The sequence below is a fragment of the Silurus meridionalis genome, chromosome 10 (assembly GCF_014805685.1).
Source record: "Silurus meridionalis isolate SWU-2019-XX chromosome 10, ASM1480568v1, whole genome shotgun sequence".
Lineage (NCBI taxonomy): Eukaryota > Metazoa > Chordata > Actinopteri > Siluriformes > Siluridae > Silurus > Silurus meridionalis.
This window is the reverse complement of record NC_060893.1, coordinates 22,289,132-22,311,341: the sequence shown is the minus strand read 5'-3', so window position 1 is coordinate 22,311,341 and position 22,210 is coordinate 22,289,132. Positions and strand designations below refer to the sequence as shown.

Here is a 22,210-nt window from a genome sequence, read left to right as displayed (position 1 = left end):
CCAAGAAGACCATGAGCGTGGACAAGTGAGTAATGTCAGAAGAAAGTGTAACAGTACTCCCTGTCCGACGAGGAGGCCTAACAGGACATTGGGCCACGCGATGTCCTCCCTCACCACAGTAGAGGCAAGCTCCGGCCGCCCACTGACGCTCCCTTTCCTGCCGAGACAGCCGCTGTGAACCGAGTTGCATGGGTTCAGGTTCAGGAGCTGACGAGACTGCTGTAGCTGGAACTGTTTCGGCCTCTGGGGATTTGCAGGCTGCCAGGTGCTGAGAAACGCGAATGGATCTCTGGATGAAAGCCTCAAGCCCCAGAGAGTCATCATATGTGGCCATAGCCAGCCTGAGCTCCTGATTCAAGCCTCTTCTATATACAGCCAGCAGCGCTTTCTCGTTCCAGCCAGCAGATGCCGCCAGAGTGCGGAAGCGGAAGCTGTAACCCGACACACTGTTTCTCCCTTGGTGGATGTTTAGCAGCTGATCGGCGGTTGACGTATCCCCGGGGGCGGTGCTAAAGACCTCGGTGAAGTGTCTCGTAAAGGCCGCATATGTCGTCAGCTCCGGGCTCGCTGCGCTCCAGAGCGCTCTAGCCCATGCTAGCGCTCTTCCGGTGAGCAGCGAGATCAGGAACGCAACCTTTGCTCGTTCGTTCAGAAAGCTTTGAGGGTGCATATAGGGAAACCTGGAGCAGGAATCCATGACATTCTGCTGCGTTTCCGGAAAAAGAAGCCGGGAGAGCCATCGGGCTGCCGGATGGTGGAGGAGTTTGGTTGGCGGTCGCCGGTCGGAACGCCTCCCGGAGCGCAGCGGTGAGCTCCCTCACGAACTCAGAAGTGTCCTCCACGAAACCAGACGTGGCAGCGGGCTGGTCCTCCATGCTAAGGTAACGCGGTTTTCCTTTGTTTTTCCGCTTTCCGGTGACCCTCGGTTTGTGAAGGTCAGTTCTTCTGTCAGGCGCTAAGAACGTACTGGAAACCAAGTGGAGTAGTTTGGGTAGTCCTGAATGTTTGTAAACCTAAGCTGTAGAACGGACAATGAGCTTGTGGATAAACAGGGTTCTTATAGTGTGGTGACTGATGTGGACCAGTTGTGGATGATTAGTAAGTTGGTGAGCTGCTTGGAGTGATTGGAGGGTTTGGTGAGGGTGTGGCTGGTGGATCCCTGACAACATCATAAATGTAAAAAACTAAATCAGGTCTAAGATATTTTTCCCCAATACAAAGCGAATTGTTCCATTTTTTTAATTTACAAATGCTGTTATTTGCTCTATTTTATAAATGTCTGTGATTTCCATTCATGTATTCGGGGTAGGACTCTCCTTTGACACAAACTCTCAGCCACTAGCAATGTATTCATTAAATATTTATCTCCATATAACCATTTTTGGATAAATGTCCCCATTCACACACCTCATGGCATTATGTCTAGCCAGAACTTTAACCATGCTTTGGTAGATGGTGGTTTAATTACTGTCTGAATGAATTGCCTTAAATACTCCAGAAGTATCTAGTATTTTCCACCTTATTTGGAAATTGCGACTTTTTGGACAGCTGAACCAGTGCCTCTATTTCCATGAAGTGATTTGAATACCTTGCAATGCCAAAACACATCTCTAGTGTTTACCCTGCCTGTGGGTCACTTGTTTAGACAATCAAAGGAAAAAAGGGGGTGTATATCATACTTCAGCTAATCTTTGACCTCTAACAGGCTGACAGCCGTCTAGTGACAAACGTGCTAAGTATCTTGGCTTTCTACATCGCTGTAATACCTTCATTGAATTTAGGATTTAGTAGCCAGGTTTGATGGTGTAGTGTTAATTTTTTTGGAAGTTATTTCCTTAATCAGCTATTTAGCCTGGAAAACTCTGTAAGTGGCTGTAGTTTAAGTCTGTAGTTACAAATACACAGCCTAGAGGTCAGATAATGCGATCCTGTCCCAGCAACAAGTTACTAGAAATTTCAGGCAACAGAAATTAACCAGACAACTTGCTGACCTTCATACTCCAGGATTTCTTATATATTGCTGGTGGCACCATGTTGGTTTGCTTAGTTTACAAATGAGGTCATTAAAACTCATAATTTTATTTTTTGAAATATTAAAGATGGATTTTTGTTGGTAGTTCTTGTGTTCATAAATAATAAAACGTCCATTCAGACTTTCATTAGGATCAAATAATCTGTTGCGGATGCCAAAAAACAAAAAGCTATATTGATTATGGGGTTTAACAGCAAGCAAAGAGAGAAAATAAATAAATAAATTGAATGTAGAGATGCAAGTTTGGAAGCAGAAAACTTCCTTGGTAACTTTAATTGTGAACTTAATGGAAAAATGGATTTGACTGACGAATTCAGAAACCATAGACTTGGTTTCCCCAGAAACATGTTGATACAAAAGTCCCTGATTATAATTTTTTATTTTAATTTTCTTTTCCCCCTCAGACTTTCACCCTAAGGACAACTTATCATGGAATCAGTAAAGGTCTGTGCTCTCATTTTATTCTTTAATAATAGTTCCTGGTTTTGTTATTTATGAGTAAATTGCAGATACATTGTGTGCATTTTATTTGTGTTGTGGTTTTTAACGATTTTGCAGTTATGATATTACCATCACTTCCTCCAGCTAAAGCCCCAATTCACAAACCAGTGCTCGAACACACAACTGCTGCCAATAGTTGTACCAATAGTTGATTGCTGGAATGATAGTTTTTCCGGGTTGTGTTATACAGTATGAGAGCGGCCTCTCAGAGGTGAATCACTGACGTGCGTGCAGTTTATTGGAAGTGTCTTTATTATTTACTTTTTAAAAATGTTTTATTATGGACCTAACTGTTTTTATTTATTTAGTGTTACTTTTTGTATTACTTTGAATGCATGTCTTATTTTTCTCCGTATTTTTTAAATATAATAAATATATTTATTTTGATTTGATTCAGCTTATTTTCATGATTCAGTTTTTGTAATAAAGTTCATTACTATTGAGGGTTTATTTATTTATTTCTATCCATTCCCCTTTGGTGATTAGATTTGTAGGGATGTGAAGACCGAGATGTGCACTACTTCAGACGGTGGGACATCAAGCTCTGAGGAATTTGTCAACCCTGTCGATCTACAGACACTTGTAAAAAAGGAAGAACCCGAAGATGAAGGCTATCTCTGTAAGAAGTCCACTGTGTCCCAGTTAAATCTTTTAGCATTACTGCTTATTTTGTGACTGTCACTCTGACTTTCTATGTGAATTTTTGTACTTGTAGGTGGTGATACATCAAGCCCTACAATATGTGTCATATCTTTTGACCAACAGCCCCGAGGATTCCAGAGGATAGCCATAAAAGAGGAAGAACCTGAAGATGATGAATTCCTCTGTAAGATGTCCTTGTTGGTAGCAGATGATCAACCAGTCTGTTAGTCAGAGATGTTGCATAGAATGTTTTATCCAGCTGTGGTTTTCCTGCGAACAATTTTTGTTGCCGGAGTAAAAAACAAACAAAATATTTGCCTATATTTTGTCTAGAATGTCAGTTACTTTTTAAAATTTACTGTTTATAGAACTGTTGTACGAAGGAATGTTTATACACCCAATTATGTTGTTATACTTAATATAAGCATGACTGTGATTATTTGCAGTTTAGTGTTTTAAATATAAAACAATTTACAACCTCAGTTCTAAAAAAAAGTTGACACTGTGTAAAATGTAATTATAAACAGTGAGATGATTTGAAATTCTCAGAAACTCATATTTTATTCACAATAGAACACCGAAAACTTCAAAAATGTTTAAACTGAGGAAATGTGCCATTTTCAGGAAATAAATAAGGTCATTTTGATTTTGATGGCTGCAACAAGTCCAAAAGAAAAAGGTCCATGATTACCACTGTGTAGCATCATGTATTCTGTCTGTATACATCTGGGAGCTGAAGAGACCAGTTTTTGAAGTTGTGGAAGAGGAATGTTGTTCTATATGTGTCTGATACAGGATTCTTGCTGCTCAGCAGTTCCAAGTCTCCTTTGTTGTATTTTTTCATTTCATGAGGCGCCAAATGTTTTCAGATGGTAAAAGGTCCAGGCCTTTTTAGCAACTGGACTCTTCTACTACAAAGTCATGCTATTATAATAGATGCAGTATGCAGTTAGCATTGTCTGGCTCAAATAGGCAAGGACCTTCTTGAAAAAGAAATGTTCTGCATAGAAGCATTTGTTGCTCTAAAATGTATATATAGGTTTAGCATTGATCGACCATTTCCAAATGTGCAAGATGCCCATTCCACAGTCGCAGCTTTTTTAAAATTGGGGTTGTGTAAACAACTTCTGTATACATACAGCTTTAAAGCTACATAATCTGATCTTTCTTGTCACACAGGATGCCCTGATTGTACTTTAACCTGCTCATGTTAAAGCTAAGATGTTGGAATTCTGATAGAAAGGTTGAGTTCAAATCCCAGCACCACCAAGCTGCAACTCCTAGCCTTGAACAAGGCTCTTAACCCTCAAATGCTCAGTTCTGTTAATCAGAATATTGAAAGTCACTCTAAAAAAGATGTCTGCCAAATGTTCTAAATATAAATGATTTTTTTTAGTTGTTACAATTAACCATTTCATTATAGAATGACTAATGGTGATGTTTTACTGGTATTCACAATCAAATGCAAGACTTTCAAAAAAATGTTTAGTTGGACACAGGAATTTAATTTGTTGCATTGTCTCCTTCCAGACTGTGAGCACTGCAGATCCTCCTTCACCAACAAGTGTGAAGTTCATGGTCCTGCTCTTTATATTTCTGATACCCCTGTTCCCATGGGGGTTACTGACCGTGCCATACAAACGCTTCCACCCAGTCTGGAGGTTCGAATGTCTGATATTCCTGGTGCAGGCTTTGGGGTGTTTAATAAGGGGGAGACTATTCCACTTGGTGCACACTTTGGGCCTTTTGAGGGAGACCTGGTGGACAAGGAGGAAGCCATGAATAGTGGTTATTCTTGGGTGGTGAGTTAATTTAATAATACCTATTTTCCACTTTTTGCAGTAAATGCCTATATTAAAAAATACATGATTTTTGATTAAAAGATGCAATACTTGATGCATTCATTAACAGTCACTATTGTGTGGTCTTGCAGCCAGGTGCTTTTTCACCATGTGCTGTTGCTCTGGTATTGTCCAATGGTGTGTCAGATTTGAAAGGAGCATGCAAAGGAGTTCTTAGTGATGTGTCGTCATTGAGTAACCTGGGCACTGGTGCATGCTCTGCTTCATCAGACCAGTGCCAATAACTTTTGTTGCAGGCAGTCATCTCTAGGTCCCTTACATTTAAGGACTGTGTATGGGCCTTGCCAGTAAACCAGGAACACTCTTACTTTATCTGTCAATTTGAAAATGTATTGTTTTTACTACATGTGCCATTGGGCAATGGGTACCACTAGGTCAATCAACTTCTGCATGATCAGAACATTTATAAAGGGACTGTAGAATCTGTGCAGAACAACAAGTACTTCTTCTAAAGAGGGGTTCAAGGAGGTGAAGCATGTGAATGCTTTTGGTGTTTCTCATAGAGCAAAGAGGAGTTGGGGTAGAATGAGGTCACCTGAGTTTCATTCTCACTCATCTATTACCTGCATTAGTTGGTCCTTTTGGATCTTTACCTGGCTAAAGAGGAGTTTTTTCAGGAGAAAAAACTACCTTGGGGTATTTGTTTATTCCCATTGATCTGTATCACCTGACAGTTTTCCAGGCAGTTGTTTTCTTTTTGCTCATGACTTGTTAGGTACCCAGCAAAACACAAAAGAGATTGGCTTGGTGTAAGTCACTTTCAGACTTCAATTCAGCTTCTTTTTCCTGGGCCTGGTAAACTGGATAGACCCAGGGCTGGCACAGTCAAGGTCTTCTTTGAAGTGTTCTGGCCCCCAGAGTTTTGGTGTGAATGTGGGTGTCACAGGTAAATCTGTCCAGCCTTATCTGTGGATCAGAGGTGCTAGAAATTCAGGTATCAGAATATGAAAGGCATTGGTATTGAAATGAATGGAATTATTGGAACAATGGGAGGGTGACTGGTTTAGATTTGTGTGGAATAGGTGGGACTGGTTGTTGGGACTATTCTTGGGTTCTGATATGTGGCATTCATGTATTTGATATATTCCGAGTTCATGCATCTAATATATGATGTATTCTTTTGTAGATAACCAGGAACATGCAGTGTGAGAAATACATTGATGGCCAGAGAGAGATGCACTCTAACTGGATGAGGTGAGGAACACATTGAATAAATCAGCAAAAGCAAATGCATCATTGCACGCTCCTCAGAAACAAATGAGAGAGAATCCCAAATCCCAATCCCAAATACCACCGAATAGTTTTATTCCATTCAAAAGTGTTCGGAACCTTTAGGCAGCATTAAGATACAGCATTTCCAACAATCACTAAATGCAAACTGGGATCATAAGTAGATTTGACTTATCCATTTCAGCTACATCCTCGATTTAAGGTTGAATGTACACTGGTGACATAGGAGGAAGCACAAATGTGAGTGAATGTGCACTTCTAAGGGACAGTAACTTAAGCTTAGGCTTGACCAAAACAACAGGAACACTGCATGCAGACACTGGTGCCAGAACCTGTAACATTAAAGAAAAATGTATTACTTGAATCACCTTAACACCAGTGTTCTCAAGGAACTGCGAATAACCTGTCACATTTTTTTTTTCCTGAAGAAATTTACTTTGTGACAGTCTGAAATGCCTTATTGCCGGCTAGTGCCTTAATGCAACCCCATTATATTTCCTTGAAACTTCTAGGTACCTTTCTGGAATGAAAACTTGAGACTTCAGCCTGTATTTCCACCATTTTCTCTTTAGACAGGTAATGCTGAGGTCCCTTGATTTTACCCTCAGATTCTTATACAGGTACTTCAAAAATGTAGGGAAAAAGGGTCCTAATTGCAACGGATGCCCACACAAAGCCACAACCAGTGACGTGTGAGAAGCTGGTGACAAAATGCACATGGGTCAGGCTGCATTATAGTTCTGCTTGCATTATTCAAGCCACTGACGAACATTGTTATATATCAGCCGACTCAAAGGGATCTGTTTTTTCTCTAATTGCTCACTCACTGTCCCTTTATTTTCCAGGTATGTGAATTGTGCACGTAACGAACAAGAACAAAATCTTGTGGCATTCCAGTATCGAGGAGGCATTCTTTATCGTTGTTGTCAACCCATCAAAACAGGACAAGAACTCTTGATGTGGTACAAAGATGACTACGGGAAAGACCTTGGCCTTGAGTTCGACTACCTCTGGAAGAAGAAATGCTTCTCAAATGGTTACGTACAACCTTAATTTATATTATAATTACCCACTACACCTCAGCCTGATCATTTTAGATGGTGCATTGATGTGCTATACACAGTTTGCACAAGTAGAACTGCATGATGGCCTCAAGTTATGAAGTTATGAAAGTGGCATCATTGTGGTTCTGAGGCAGGTGGTCTGAAGGAGACCTTGAAGTAGGATCAGACAACATTCTCTAAAGAAAGTCCACCATCAGTATGCTAATGCTTTTGTTAGACTTCAGTGAGAAAATCCAGTGAGAGGCCTTTAGGGTACCAATAGGAGTACAGTTGTCCTATTGGTAGCTGTCTTGAAGCTTGGGATTGAGCACAAACAGAACAAGATGTGACAAATTTCTGTATATCCTAGTGGAGACTAGGCCATTAAAAGCAATGGCAGGCTGGTAATATATTTGATAAATGCACATTTTCTCAGGATGATTGTAATTTGGTATCCTAATTTTGCTAGATAGTAAACCAATGTTGATTTATTCATTGATTTAAAATTCAGTGTACTTGAATGGACTTTGAGGCATGGATTTGGATCCGAAGGTCATGAGTTCAAATCCCTGCCACACCAAGCTGCCACTTCTGGGCCCCTGAGCAAGGCCCTTAACCCAATAGTTTCTCAGTTGTATGAACTAGTTAAATGTAAGTCACTCTGCATAAGGTTGTCTTCCAAATGTTATAAATGTATATGCTGTAAATGTAATTTCTGCTGCTGGTCTGGATTGGTACCTCATAACTGATCTCTCAATGGACAGGAGCAACCAAATTGTTGGATCATCCTGAAATCATAATCTCAAAAAATTATTTTATTTACCATTATTGGAATATGTTTTTTAGGAATTGGAGACACTTGATTAGGATTTATTATTATTATTATTATTATTATTATTATTATTATTATTAGGAGATCAAAGAGTGATTGAACACTGTGTGACAGTGACTGTTTCCCAATGGTTAGCTTGATTGTGTGGTTTTCCAAGTTGCAAAAAATCACAAGTTCTCTCGGAGCTAAAACAAACATCTACCACAGGACTACTTAGGGCTTTCCTTTTAAGCTTCCTATCCTAAGGTCAATATAAGCAGGCTCATTAGAAATACAGGCTCAAAGAAAAATACTTATTGTCAGCCAGTTTGTTGTTAGTCTGTATATGGCACCTTGAAGTTACAGTTTGCAAGATTATAAATTGTAGTTTTGCTGTCAACTACTCACATGTGGATTTTAATATTTACAGGTAGTCCCGTAGTTACGATGGATATGCTTTACAATGACACCGTCGTAACTTGAAAATAAGTGGAGACATGGCCTAGCCTACCAATCTCACAAGGTGAGAGATGTGTACATCCTGGCAGCGTCCCAATGTAACATACAAAAATGAAAATGGCATGGGAAAATAATTTCATATCGCTATTGTTGTCGTAAGATAAAAATATTTGAGGTTGAACCATCATAATTCGGGGACTGCCTTTATTGAATTATCTTTTTGGGGAACTGCTCTAGTGTTCTAAAAACTTGGGATTGTTTTGTTTCTTTTCACAGTGACTTTTTGATACTTTAAATTGTTGTACCCTAGAAATGAATGACGCCATGCTGCAAGTCTTCTCCTACTTCCAGTTTTCAATTTCCTATACTTCTCAAATTTACCTTGACAATATCATAATTACAAATCACCACGCAAAACATATGCTAATGGTATTGAGTGAAAATAAGTGGTAATGTGATCCATGCAGAAAAACTCCAGTAGACAGCAACCATCCATTGGTTCGGTCCACACTAGTACCACTCAAAGGCAAAAATACAAATATCGTTGCTCAGACTGTGGAAAAAAACACCACCATGGGAAGAAAGCCTATAATAGAAAAGGTACCTATACCTTAGGTACCTATCTTATTTCAGACAACTGGGCCCCCTCCAACAACACCGGCACATTCACGCTGGTGAGCAGAGTTTTACCTGCCAGAGTTGTCTCCAAATACACTGGCACATTTATACCAGAGAGAAGTGTCACTGCTGCCTAGACTGTGGGAAGAATTTCATTTTCCATCTCAGAACACACCAGGTTGTTCACACAGGAAAGAAGCTGTATCGTTGCTTAAAGTGTGAGAAAAATTTCCAATATGCAGTATATAGTTGGATATACTATGTTTTGCATACTTTATTTATATACATTTACAGACTATCAATTCCAAAATAGTCCCATTCACAGCAATACAGCGCTCCCAGCGTTCCTGCCACTTCTGGAATATGTCCTCGAAGTCTTCTTTTTTAATCGTGTCAAACATCTTTTGGGATTCGACCAAAACTGCTACCTTTCATCTTCGATGCTCTCATTGTGGAAAGGGGTTTAATAAATGCAGGGTTTTTCGATGACACCAGCGTATTCACACATGGAGAAGTGGTATTCCTGTTCACAGTGTGGACAAAGATATAATTATAATCAATACATTCAAGAAACACAAGTGCACCAATATGGAGGTTCCGCTTGTGCTACATGATTATAAATTTCTGAAACTATAGTACTCAGCAGTCAGTTCAAACAAAACTTTACCATAGAATGCAAATAATGTTTTTTCTTTTTGTTCTACATTAACAACAGAAATTTGATTGATAAACTTGTAGTATTCACATCGCTTTACTTTTTCCACGTTTTATGATGTTACAGCTTTGTTCCAAAATACATTCATTATTTTTCTAAAAATTCTACAAACAATACGGCATAATGACAACGTTAAAGTTTGTTTGAAATCTTTGGATTTCTCTGGATGGGAACATCAGTGCACAGCTATTTTCAGATCTCTTCAGTGATGTTCAATCTGGTTCAAGTCTGGGCCATTACATTCACAGAGTCGTCCTGTAGACACTCCTTTGTTATCTTGGCTGTGTGCTTAGTGTGCTTTGTCCTGATGGAAGATGAACTGTCACCCCAGTCTTAGGTCCAGAGAGCTCTGGAGCAGGTTTTCATCAAGGACGTCTCTGTACATGGCTGCATTCATCTTTCGCTCAATCTTGACGAGGCTCCCAGTTCCTGCCACTGAAAAACATCCCCACAGCATGATGCTTCCACCGCCATGCTTCACTGTAGGGATTATATTGGCTAGGTGATGAGCGGTGCCTGGTTTCCTCCAGACATGACGCTTGGCATTCAGGCCAAGGAGTACAAACTTTGTTTCTCAGGGTCTGAGAGTCTTTAGGTACCATTAAGTAGACTCCAGGCAGGCTGTCATGTGCCTTTTACTGAGGAGTCTTCTGTCTGGCCACTTTACATATTACACTTTACCATACAGGCCTAATTGATGGCGTGCTGCAGAAAAGGTTGTTCTTATGGAAGGTTCTCCTCTCTTTACAGAGAATATCGGTTTCTTGGTCGCCTCCCTAAGGCCCTTCTCCCCCAATCACTCAGTTTGGCCAGGCAGGCCACTCTAGGAAGAGTCCTGGTTGTTACAAAACTTCTATTTATGAATGATTGAGGCCATTGTGCTCATTGGGACCTTCAATGCTGCAGAAATTTTCCTGTACCCTTCCCCAGATCTGTGCCTCGATACAATCCTGTCTCTGAGGTCTACAAACAATTTCTTAGACTTTATGGCTTGATTTGTGCTCTGACATTAACTGTTCACTGTGGGACCTTCTATAAACAGGTGTGTGCCTTTCCAAATCATGTCCAATCAACTGAATTTACCACAGGTGGACTCCAAACAAGTTGTAAAAACATCTCATAGATGATCAGTGGAAACAGGATGTACCTGAGGTACATGTGACCTTTGTTCACTTTTTCATTTTTAATAAATTTGCAAAGATTTCAGACAAACATCTTTCATGTTTTCATTATGGGGTATTTTTCTTGGAGAGTTTTAATAATAATAATGAATTGGATCCATTTCGGAATAAGGCTGTATCATAACAAAATTTGGAAAAATTAAAGCGCTGTGAATACTTTCTGGATGTACTAAATAGTGAACAGTGGTCTTGGGTGCCTCTGGTGGATCTGCATCCTATTCCTGGAATGTCATGACCCTAATTAGCTAAAGTGGTCACTGAGGCTGATAAATGAATAGTTATTCCTATGCATTGTATAATCCTGTATATATGTATACATACAAGTAGTCCCTGATCGAGATGCACTACAATTACATTATAGAAACTTATAAATATAGTAAGACTAGACATGCCACTAAGAAATGATCAGTATGTAGTAGTATACTGTAATGTGTTAATAGTTTAACATATTTTATTAAATATATATATAAAAACTACACAGTATATATGTGTGTTAGCGAGGGCATTGACTAGCATCATTATGCTGCAACATCTGCCTGCCGTGTAAAATGTAAAATATTTTTACAATTGTCATATTGCTATCGTCATCGCAAGACGAACATTTTTATTTCTAGAAGTTGGTGACCCTGGGGAGTTGCCAATTGCTTGGAAACTGTGCGAGCTTGATTAGAACCCCTTGCCATTAGGATGGATGGATGGATGGATGGATGGATGGACGGATTCCAGCTGTATCCACAAACCTGTGCAACAAGGCATGCAATAAATCCTAAAAGAATAATAATAAACTTAGGTTGTGCAGTCCTGAAGTCCTGTGCAAGTCAGTGTTTTAGGAAATCCAGTGTAAACCGAGTGTTAAGGTGCATAATGTACAGTGTGTAGTACAGTTCAAAACAGTGAGGAAATAACCCCAGAGTGGAATTCAAGAGCCGCATGACATGGGGGAGATATGACCTCCTCAGTTTATCCATAGAGCTGGGCAGTGACAGCAGCCTGTCACTGAAGCTGCCACTCTGCCTGGAGATGATGCTGTGCAGTGGATTGTCCAGTGATTGACACAAGCCTGCTCAGCGGCCATCTCTCTGCCACATATGTCAAGCAGTCCAGCTCTGAGCCCACAACCAAACCCACCTTCCTCACCCACTTGTCCAGACGTGAGGCATCCTTCTTCGTGATGCTGCCTCCCCAGCACACCGCCGCATAGAAGAGGGCACTCACCACAACACTGCTAATGGAGCAGCGGAGTGGTGCGCAACGAGCGTTTGCTGTAAAAACTTTTATAAGAATGGTGACCAAGAAAATGGAATTTGTCCGTCATTATCAGTTAAGACGATGATCGTGATCCTTCTGCAAATGCTATTATAACATGGGTGCGTCATTTCTTACAAACAGATTTAGCCTTAAATACAGAAGTCCCCAGGTGGTGTTGGACCCTCACACCAGAGAATTTCAAAGCTGTTTGAGCTGCCATCATAAGGAGCCCTCGCTTCCCCATCAGCTCACACGCATTCACTTTGCTTTGAGCATTTCTCCAAAACCATATTGTAATCGCACAACATCCTAACTGGTAACGACGCAGGAATTCCATTTGTGCAGCACTCACACTATCACCATTTTTATTAAAGTTTTTTTCAGTGAACGGTCGTTGGGCACTACTCCACTTCTCCATTGTAAGTAATGGCAGGAAAATCCAAACAAGCTCAAACCGGTTCCAAACAATCGCTGACGCACCAACTCCTAGTTTCAAAATTTCCTGTTTCCTTGTGCCCCATGTATTTTATTTGCTGTTTCCAAATGTTAAGTATTTTTTTTTTCACTAGCAGAGGGCATTGTTCATTTGCTTTTCAAACCGAATTTGCCATTTCTTCAATTATTATAATTTTTTTTTAAATAGATCAACAAGGTAATGGTAGAAAGCTGAGTCACATTAAGGGTTACTAATCCTTTTTATTTGTTTATGCTTCAGAAATGAACCATGCCCTGCTGCAAGTGGTCTTCTGCTCCTGGTGTCATCTTTCCTACACATCTCAAAATTACCTTGACACTCACATAAGGAGAAGCCACAATGAAGAGCATGTGAGATGTGTGCTGAATGAAACTGAGAATTGTGGAAATGTAATGCCCGTAGAAAGCTCCAATATTCAGCAAACATGCTCTGATGGGGTTCAGCTTGGCATTACACATGGACAAATGCAGTATGAGATCTGCACACCAAACCCTGAGAAGGAATTAATGAATCTCCATAATCTCAGTAAGCAAGAGTGTGTGACAGCAAAGCCATTTCCTTGCTCCGAATGCGGAAAGAGTTTTAAGACGAAGAGCGGCCTTCGGCGGCACCATCGCATCCATACGGGAGAGAAGCCGTATCAGTGCTCTCAATGCGGAAAGCGTTTTAATAAATCCAGCGTTTTACAACAACACAAGTATCTTCACATGGAGGAAAGGCCATATTCCTGCTCACACTGTGGAAAGGGATTTATTAAAAAGTGTGATTTACAGCGACACCATCGCGTTCACACCGGAGAGAAACCGTATCGCTGCTCAGAGTGCGACAAGAGTTTCATTGATCAGGGTGGTCTGACGAAACACCAGCGTGTTCACACGGGAGAAAAACCCTACTGTTGCTCGGATTGCGGGAAACGTTTATGTGACCTGCGTAGCTACAAGGAACACCGGCTCATTCACACAGACGAAAAGCCGTTCCAGTGCTCGCAGTGCGGGAAACGTTTTAGACGGGAGCGTCAATTCAAAGAGCATCAGCGCCTTCACACGGGAGGGAAACCATATCTCTGCTCGCAGTGTGGAAAAACGTTCAATAAACGCAGTCACCTACAAAGTCATCAGCATATTCACACGGGAGAGAAATCGTTTCATTGTACACACTGTGGGAAGAGTTTTGCCCATAAGTATACGCTCATAAAACACCAGCGTCTTCACACGGGAGAGAAGCCGTATTACTGTTCACAGTGTGGAAAGAGCTATGGGTATTTAAGTACATTTAGGAAACACAAGTGCACCGACATGGAGCATTCCACTGGTGCTACATGAGCTTCAAACAAAACTTTATTATTGCTGTTTAATACTCACATACTTACACATTTTCTGGTCCATATTGTTCACAGAAAGAGTTTTTGTTTAGAAGGAAACCAGTTTTTATGGAACAGCCTGGTGTTCCTGGAATAAGACCCAGATCCATCATGACCTTAACCAGCATAAAGTAGCCTCTGGATAGTTCATACACCATATGGACAAAAGTATTAAGACACTTGACCTTTTTAGCCGTATGAGGTTCTTCCCCAAACTGTTACCACAAACTTGTAGGCACACATTTGTATACAATGTTTTTGAATGTGGTAGCAGTCAAATCTTTCTCCATGCTCCATGATGATACGGTTTACATGGGTTGGAGTGGAAGATCTTGAGTAGCCCTTATTCATTCATTCATTCATTCATTCATTCATCCATCCATACATACATATCTACATCCTTATACAGTATCTCACAAAAGTGAGTGCACCCCTCACATTTCAGCAACCTTTTTAGTATATCTTCTCAAAAGGACAATACTATAGAAATGGACCGTGGCTATATTTTAGTCAGTGTGCAGCTTGTATAGCTGTCCTCTGAAAATAACTCAACATAGTTATTATTGTCTAAATAGCTGACAACAAAAGTGAGTACACTTTAAGAGATCTGAACATGTGAAAACTGTGTCCAAAGTGTCAATATTTAGTGTGAGCCCCATTGTTATCCAACACTGCCCTAATTCTTCTGTTCATGGAATTCACCAGAGCTACACAGGTTGTTGCCGGGATCCTCTTCCACTCCTCCGTAATGCCATCACGGAGCTGTGGAATGTTAGACACATGGCGCTTCTTCACCGTTTTATGAATCCAATGTTTTACAAAGACACCAGCGTATTTACACTGGGGAAAAGCACTATCAGTGCTCACAACGTGGCAAAAGGTTTATTGAGCCACCTTTGAAAACACCAGCCCGTCCACACGGGGAAGAAAATGTTCCATTGTAGATAGTGTAGGAAGCGTTTTGCTTACAAGAACAGTCTGGAAACACACCAGTGCTCACACAGAGGACAGAAGTTATTCCCTTGCTCTCATTGCGGAAAATTGTTTAATAAAGCCAGCGTTTTTAAAACAGCACCAGCAGCACTGGCGCATCCACATGGGGGAGAAGCCGTATTACTGCTCACAGTGTGCGAAAAGGTTTAACCAACATCGATCTTTGGAAACATCAGCCCGTTCCTACCGGAATGAAACTTCCATAGTGCTAACTGCAGGAGAAATGTTGCTTATGAAAGTACTCTCAAAACACCCCAGTGCATTCACACAGGGAAGAAGCTGTACTACTGCTCACAGTGTAACGCACATCATGTACATAAAGAAATTTCAAGCACGTTAATATATTGCCGTCATATTGATTTTCGTTTATCTCGATCATCAGTTACCTCGATGCTTTTTGGTAACCCCCTAGGACATCGACATAACCGGGTTCCACTGTATGTGCTTTACATGGGTTAGAGTGGAATATCTCCTGCTATAAAGCCTTGACCTCAACCCCATTGAACACATTTGGTATGAATGTACCTGACTTTACTAACTCCATTGTTGCTGAATGAATCGCCACAATTCTCCACAAACCTCTTAACTTAGTGGAACATCTTCTCAGAGGTTATTAAAACAGCAAATGGGCTCTAAATGTGGAAATGAATGTTCAAAAGGTACATCAAATAATATAGAAAACACCAATTCCAATAGACACTGTAAATTGATTCCCGGTCAGGGAGCCAACCCCAGCCATTAGTGCCGGTCCCAAGCCCGGATGAATGGGAAAGGTTGCGTTAGGCAGAGCAAGAAAATTCCCATATGTGTCTGATATAGGATTCTAGCTGCTTAACAGTTCTGTGTGCCCTTTATTTTTATTTTTCCTGATGGACCAACTGTTTTCAAATGGTGAAAGGTCTAGACTGGCAGGTCAATTCAGCACCTGGCCTCTTCTACTACAAAGTCATGCTAGTGTAATAGATGCAGTATGCAGTTAGCATTGTCTTGCTAATACTGCATATGCAAGGCCTTCCCTGAAAAATATGTTTTTGACATGGAAGCATTAGTTGCTCTAAAACCTGTATATACCATACCATAAGAGATACGGCTTCTTGAACTAAACGCTGATAAGCCAGATGGTCCCGCTCCTCTTTAGTCCGGAGGATGTGGTGTCCATGGTTTCCAAATAGAAATTAACATTTTGATTTGTCTGACTACAGAACTGGCTTCCACTTTGCCACTTTACATTTTAAATAAGCTTTGGCCCATAGAGCAGGGGTGGCCAACCAGTCAGAGACCGAGAGCCACATTTTTTTACTGTGTTACCGCAAAGAGCCACATCATACACATAGGCACACATGAACATTACCCATCCCTTCCTCTTACACACACACACACACACACACACACACACACACACACACACACCTCTGCTCAGCCAGATTTATTGTAAATGTCACACACCAACATAATGACAGAAATTGATTCCTACAGTTCTAAGACCACAGGGCAGTTATTTTCAACAATGAACATTGTGTGCACTGTCTCACACACACAAACTCTTAGTTTAACCAAGTCCACAAAAAAAATATAATAATTTACAATAGTGTTTTTCTTTTACTATGCATGTTACTTAGTGGGAATTTTGGCATTCCTTGCCTTGAACAATCCCCTTCAAATCTGTCTCGTATTCCGTTGTTGCCACTCGAAGCAATTCTTTCACATGGGTGTCAGTCAGAACAGATCGATGCTTTGATTTCACGTGTTTCAGGGTAGAAAACACAGACTGTTTGTGTTTTTTTTTTAATGTGCGTGTTCACTTCGCTTGAGTTCAGTACGGTATTTTTGTCAAATGCGCATGCACGTGAGATAAATATACCGCAAAGTTTCCCAGTACGGGTAGGGGCGAGATCATTTAAATCTTAAAAAAACCGTATTGAACTCAAGCGAAGCGAACACTTCGATATGAACGTAAGAGCCGCATGAAACCAGCCAAAGAGCCGCATGCGGGTTAGCCACCCCTGCCATAGAGGATGTCACCGTTTTAACTTATTAATATGCCTATGCAGTGTTTTCTATGTTCTATTGTGAATAAAATATAGGCTTATTAGATTATTGGATCATTGCACATTTTGTTCACAATTTACAGTGTCGTAACATTTTTTGGAATTGGGGTTGTATAATATGTTGACTAATACTAAAATGTTGAATAAAAATCTGCTTAGAGTGAGGCAGGAGTTTTATTCAGCAAAGCGATCTCCAAAAGACACCAGGGTTTTCACAGAGGGAAACAGCCGTATTACTGTTCAGAGCAGACTTTTAATGGACAACGAATGGCAGATATACCATACAATTGCTCACAGTGTAGAAAGAAATGTACACAACATGGCAATCTTAAAGAGCATGAACTCATTCATAGAGGAGAAAAGCAATTTCGCTGCTCTCTTTGTCGAAAGAGTTTTAATACTAAACGATCTTTAGGGCGACATCAGCACATCCACGCTAAAGAGGAGCTGTTTAACTGCTTCGAATGTGGGAAGCGCTTTAATTAGATGCATGAACTTTAGATACACCTCAGAAATCATACAAGGAAAAAGACATCACTGCGCACACTGCGGGAAGAGTAATCTCAAAACACACCAACGTGTTCACACGGGAGAGAAGCTGTATCAGTGTATGCAGTGTGGAAAGAGATTCCCTTAGAAAGCCTCACAGCATGGACTGTGAGGCTTTCTAAAACGACAATGTATTTTTAGTCATGTGACCGTGCCAATCCTGGACATTGCTGCCAGAAACTAAATAAATGAAGTGGTGAGTGCTGGGTTTATTACAGTTTGTAATGGTGAGTTATGGTCGCAAAAGGCTTAAGGGAAAAACTGTTCTGTAATCAAAATTACATGCTCTGAAGGTTGTTTTTAGACTGCCGAATGCCAAACAGTTAGTGGCAGGGTATGAAGTACCCTTGATTATGCTAGAGATGGCAGCTTGCACTGAGCTAGAGGGTAGTTCAATAGTCAGGAAGTGTATACTCTAATGCTTCTTGTTAGAATGCAGCATGCCAAATAGTTGGTGGTAGGAAATGGTCCATGCCTGCTGTTTTGGCGATTCCCTGGCTTGTGTTAATAAAAATTGGGGGCACAGAAAATCCGTGATCAATTCAGGGTTGAATTGTAGAATCTGTTGTGTGTGGGAATTCTGGTGGATCTACGGATTCTGGAAATACCAATGGCATTTTAGTAGTGAAAACCAAAAAAACAATACTCAAAGGACCCCCCCTCCAAATCCTCATGTCTGATATGATCATCAGCTGAAGCCCTTCACCTGTATCTGCATGATTCCTGCATTATGCAGTGCCACATGATTGCCTGAATATTTGTACAGTATATCTCTAGTATTTTATGCTCCTTGAATAAAGTTGGCTCCCTACTTGAAAATGATATATACTCTTTTGTTTCTTTATTTCATTCCAAGAATATTTCATATATACTCCAACCAGGCTTAACTTTATGGCCAACTGACTAATATTGTGTTGGTCCCCCTTTTGCTGCTTTTGCTTGCTTTGCTTGCCCATTTACTGTCCTGACACATTAACATTATTAACTTCTTCAGCAATTTGAGCTGCAGTAGCTCGTCTGTTGTATTGAACCATGCTGAAGAGATAGTGTTATTCACTCACCAGTTATAATGTTATAATGTCATAATGATATGTCTGATCCAGCAGAGGGCATAGTTCATGTGCTTTCCAAGCAGTATGCTCAAGACAATTGGTTTTAGCTGTTAGCAAAACGTTTCCAAAACCAAACAGCACCTGTAATAATTTTTCAGAAGGTTGTGATCAGTGGTAAAATGAAAATTAAAAAAATAAAATTCAAGCCGTTTGTTTCAAGTGAGTTACTAATCATTTCATTTTTTATGCTCCAGAAATAAATGATGGCCTGCTTCAGCTTTTCTCCTGCTCCTGGTGTCAACTTACTTACACATCTCAAATATACCTTAACGATCACATAAGGAGAAGCCACAGTGAGGAAAATGAGAGATCGTTAAGTTCAATGGAAATGCAAAATGACAATGCGATCTCCACGGGAAGCTCGAACGCTGAGCCAACATGCTCTGGTACTTTTGAAACGAACCCCGCTCATGGACAAAATCAGAAAGGACTCCACCACTGCTCAAGCTGTGAAATGGATTTTACGACTCTCCATAACCTCACTAAACACCAGTGTGGCCATGCAAGACAGAAATTTCCTTGCTTACAATGTGGTAAGAGTTTCAATTACCAGAGTCATCTCCAGCAGCATCAGCACATTCACACGGGAGAGAAGCCTTACCAGTGTTCAGAGTGTGGCAAGAGCTTTAATAACAGGAGTAATTATAAACAACACCAGCGCATTCACACGGGAGAGAAGCCGTGTCGGTGCTCGCACTGCGGAAAGAGTTTTACTTACCGGAGTCATCTCCAAAAGCATCAGCACATTCATACAGGAGAGAAGCTGTATCACTGTTTAGAGTGTGGCAAGAGCTTTAACAACAGGAGCAACTACAGACAACACCAGCGCATTCACACCGGAGAGAAGCCGTGTCAGTGCTCGCAGTGTGGAAAGAGTTTTACTTTCCAGAGTCACCTTCAACAGCATCAGCAGATTCACACCGGAGAGAAGCCGTACCTGTGCTCCGTTTGTGGGGCGAGTTTTAATAAGAAAAGCACTCTGCAAAGGCACCGGCTCATTCACACTGGCGAGAAACCGCACCAATGCTCACAGTGTGGGAAGGGTTTCATATCGTTGAGCAATCTCAAGGATCACGAGCGCATTCACACCGGAGAAAAGCCCTATCATTGCTTACACTGCGAGAAAAGTTTTATATCTCTGGGCAATCTCAAAGATCACGAGCGCATTCACACCGGGGAGAAGCCCTATCAGTGCTCGCAGTGTGGCAAGAGTTTTAGTAAGCAAGGTCATCTCCGGAATCATCAGCGAATCCATACAGGAGAGAAGCCGTTTCAGTGTTTGCAGTGCGGGAAGAGCTTTAATCAAAAGAGCAATCTGCAAAAACACCAGCGCGTTCATACGGAAGAGAAGCCGTATCACTGCTCACAGTGCGGGAAAAGCTTTGATCATCAGAGTGATCTGAAACAACACCAGCATGCTCATATTGAAGACAAGCCGTACCCCTGCTTACAGTGTGGGAAGAGATTTACCTACTTCAATGCATTCAGGAACCATAAGTGCACCAACATGAAGTAGGGCATGTATGCAGTCATATCTATAGACAGTTGTATGCGAAAGTTTGGTCAGCTCTGGTCAAAATGAATATTCTTTTCATCGTTGATGGGAAAAAAAAAACTTTGGCAGCAACCAAGATAGAAACATCTTCTGTACATATTAATAGGCAGGTCATTTTTAATTAGATGAACATCACACAAAAAAAATGTAGTTGTCAACCTGACATGTGCAAACCTTTTGAAACCCTGCTAAGTCACTTAGCGCCCCACAACCCAGACCTTCCAAACACTGCTTGTAGCCACCTGAACCGCTTCTTTAATGAAATTTCTTCGACTCTTCCTTATAAACGCTTCTAAACTCAGGCATAACTTTATGGCTACATTGTGTTGGTCCCCCTTCTGGACCAAAACAGGCCTGACCCGTCGAGCATTAACAGCATTAACTTCTTCAGCAGATTCAGCTACAGTTGCTCATCCGTTAGCTCGGACCACATGGGCCAGTCTTCGGTCCCTACGTGCATCAATGAGCCTTGGCCACCCATGACCTTGTTGCCAGGTTCACCACTGTTCCTTCCTCTGTCCAACTTTGATAAATACTGACCACTGCAGACCGGAAACATACCACAAGAGTCACAAGGGAGATTCAGAAAGGTTGCATTACTTTTAGCAATAGCTAGAAAAGTGTTGTAGATCCCATTATCTCTTCTTCCGGTTCTTGGCTGGTTCTTGCATCCCATTTGCTGTCAGAATTCCCTATTATTAAATATTGGAATCCCTTCTTGTATCTAAATTTTCTCTGGGAGTGACTTCCACACATCAGCTAAACAGAATGAATCTACACTCGTTCTTTTCATTGTGGCCTTTTTTCATCAAATGCTGCTTTTACTTTTTGGCCATTGACTTCCATTTTTAAAATCATTAGTCCACAGCCATTTCCAAAATGCCTCTGACTTATTTAGAGGTTATTTTATGTACATCAGAATGTTGACATTTGTGGTAAGGGCGCAGGTAAGATTTCACTTGATTCTTCCATTTTTTTTGGAACTCTTCCTGCACATTAATTAGAGATTTCTGACAGAATTTTGGCTGAATCTTGCCTTGATTTACACATGTTCCCCTTAGTTGGGATTTGTAATGAAGGACAGTGGAAATTGTGCAGTGGTGACCATTCTTCTTCTTCTTTCGGCTTCTTCCATTAGGGGGCGCCACAGCAGATCATCCTTCTCCATAACCCCCTGTCCTCTACATCTGCCTCTTTCAAACCAACTACCTGCATGTCTTCCCTCACCACATCCATAAACCCCCTCCTCCTTGGTCTTCCTCTTTTCCTCCTTCCTGGTGGCTCCATCCTCAGCATTCTCCTACTGATATACCCCAGGTCCTTCCTCTGCACATGTCCAAACCATCTCAATCTCATCTCCCTCACCTTGTCTCCAAAATGTCCTACATGTGCTGTCCCTCTAATAAACTCGTTTCTAATCCTGTTCATCCTCATCACTCCCAACAAAAACCTCAACATCTTCAGCTCTGCTACCTCCAGCGCCACCTCCTGTCTTTTTGGACAATAACAATGTAAATGTAATTCGTTCCTGTCCTTAAGTAGCTTTTTACAGCATCTGTACTTTACTGAAGTATCAGGGGAGAGCTGTTTCGATATTTGCTTGGTGGTATGTTCTTAGCACTAACATACAGTTCAGCATCAGATCAACAGCAAGCATTTTGAGGAGAATAAATGATGGAAGAAACTCCTGACCCTAGCTTGCCACAACACCCTTGGCCTAGGGATTTATTCTTTGATGGAGATTTTAAAGCACTTTTGTACCTTGCTCTGGATAAG

At 41.0% G+C, this 22,210-nt stretch overlaps 1 protein-coding gene across 2 annotated transcripts; it reads left to right on the top strand.

Annotated features, from left to right (window-relative positions):
• The first annotated feature begins 475 nt into the window (after positions 1-475).
• LOC124392451 (oocyte zinc finger protein XlCOF6-like) lies at positions 476-21,656 on the top strand. 2 transcript variants are annotated; one of them, XM_046859512.1, is made up of 8 exons: positions 476-881; positions 2,437-2,476; positions 3,020-3,152; positions 3,249-3,359; positions 4,706-4,977; positions 6,164-6,231; positions 7,113-7,303; positions 19,074-21,656. In XM_046859512.1, the coding sequence occupies exons 2-8, from the start codon at positions 2,462-2,464 to the stop codon at positions 20,393-20,395; spliced, it is 2,112 nt and encodes a 703-aa protein (XP_046715468.1). In that variant the 5' UTR covers positions 476-881; positions 2,437-2,461; the 3' UTR covers positions 20,396-21,656. The 2 variants fall into 2 exon arrangements, with proteins under 2 accessions (XP_046715468.1, XP_046715469.1); XM_046859513.1 differs by lacking the exons at positions 476-881; positions 19,074-21,656 and adding an exon at positions 13,058-14,594 and having other exon boundaries at positions 985-2,476.
• The last annotated feature ends 554 nt before the right edge of the window (positions 21,657-22,210 follow it).

Bases quoted from the DNA above. Each gene is read 5' to 3' on its own strand.
- LOC124392451 (XM_046859512.1), top strand. The intron at 3,360-4,705 runs GTAAGATGTCCT...GTCTCCTTCCAG, and splicing joins TGAAGATGATGAATTCCTCT to ACTGTGAGCACTGCAGATCC. The intron at 7,304-19,073 runs GTTACGTACAAC...TTTATGCTCCAG, and splicing joins GAAGAAATGCTTCTCAAATG to AAATAAATGATGGCCTGCTT.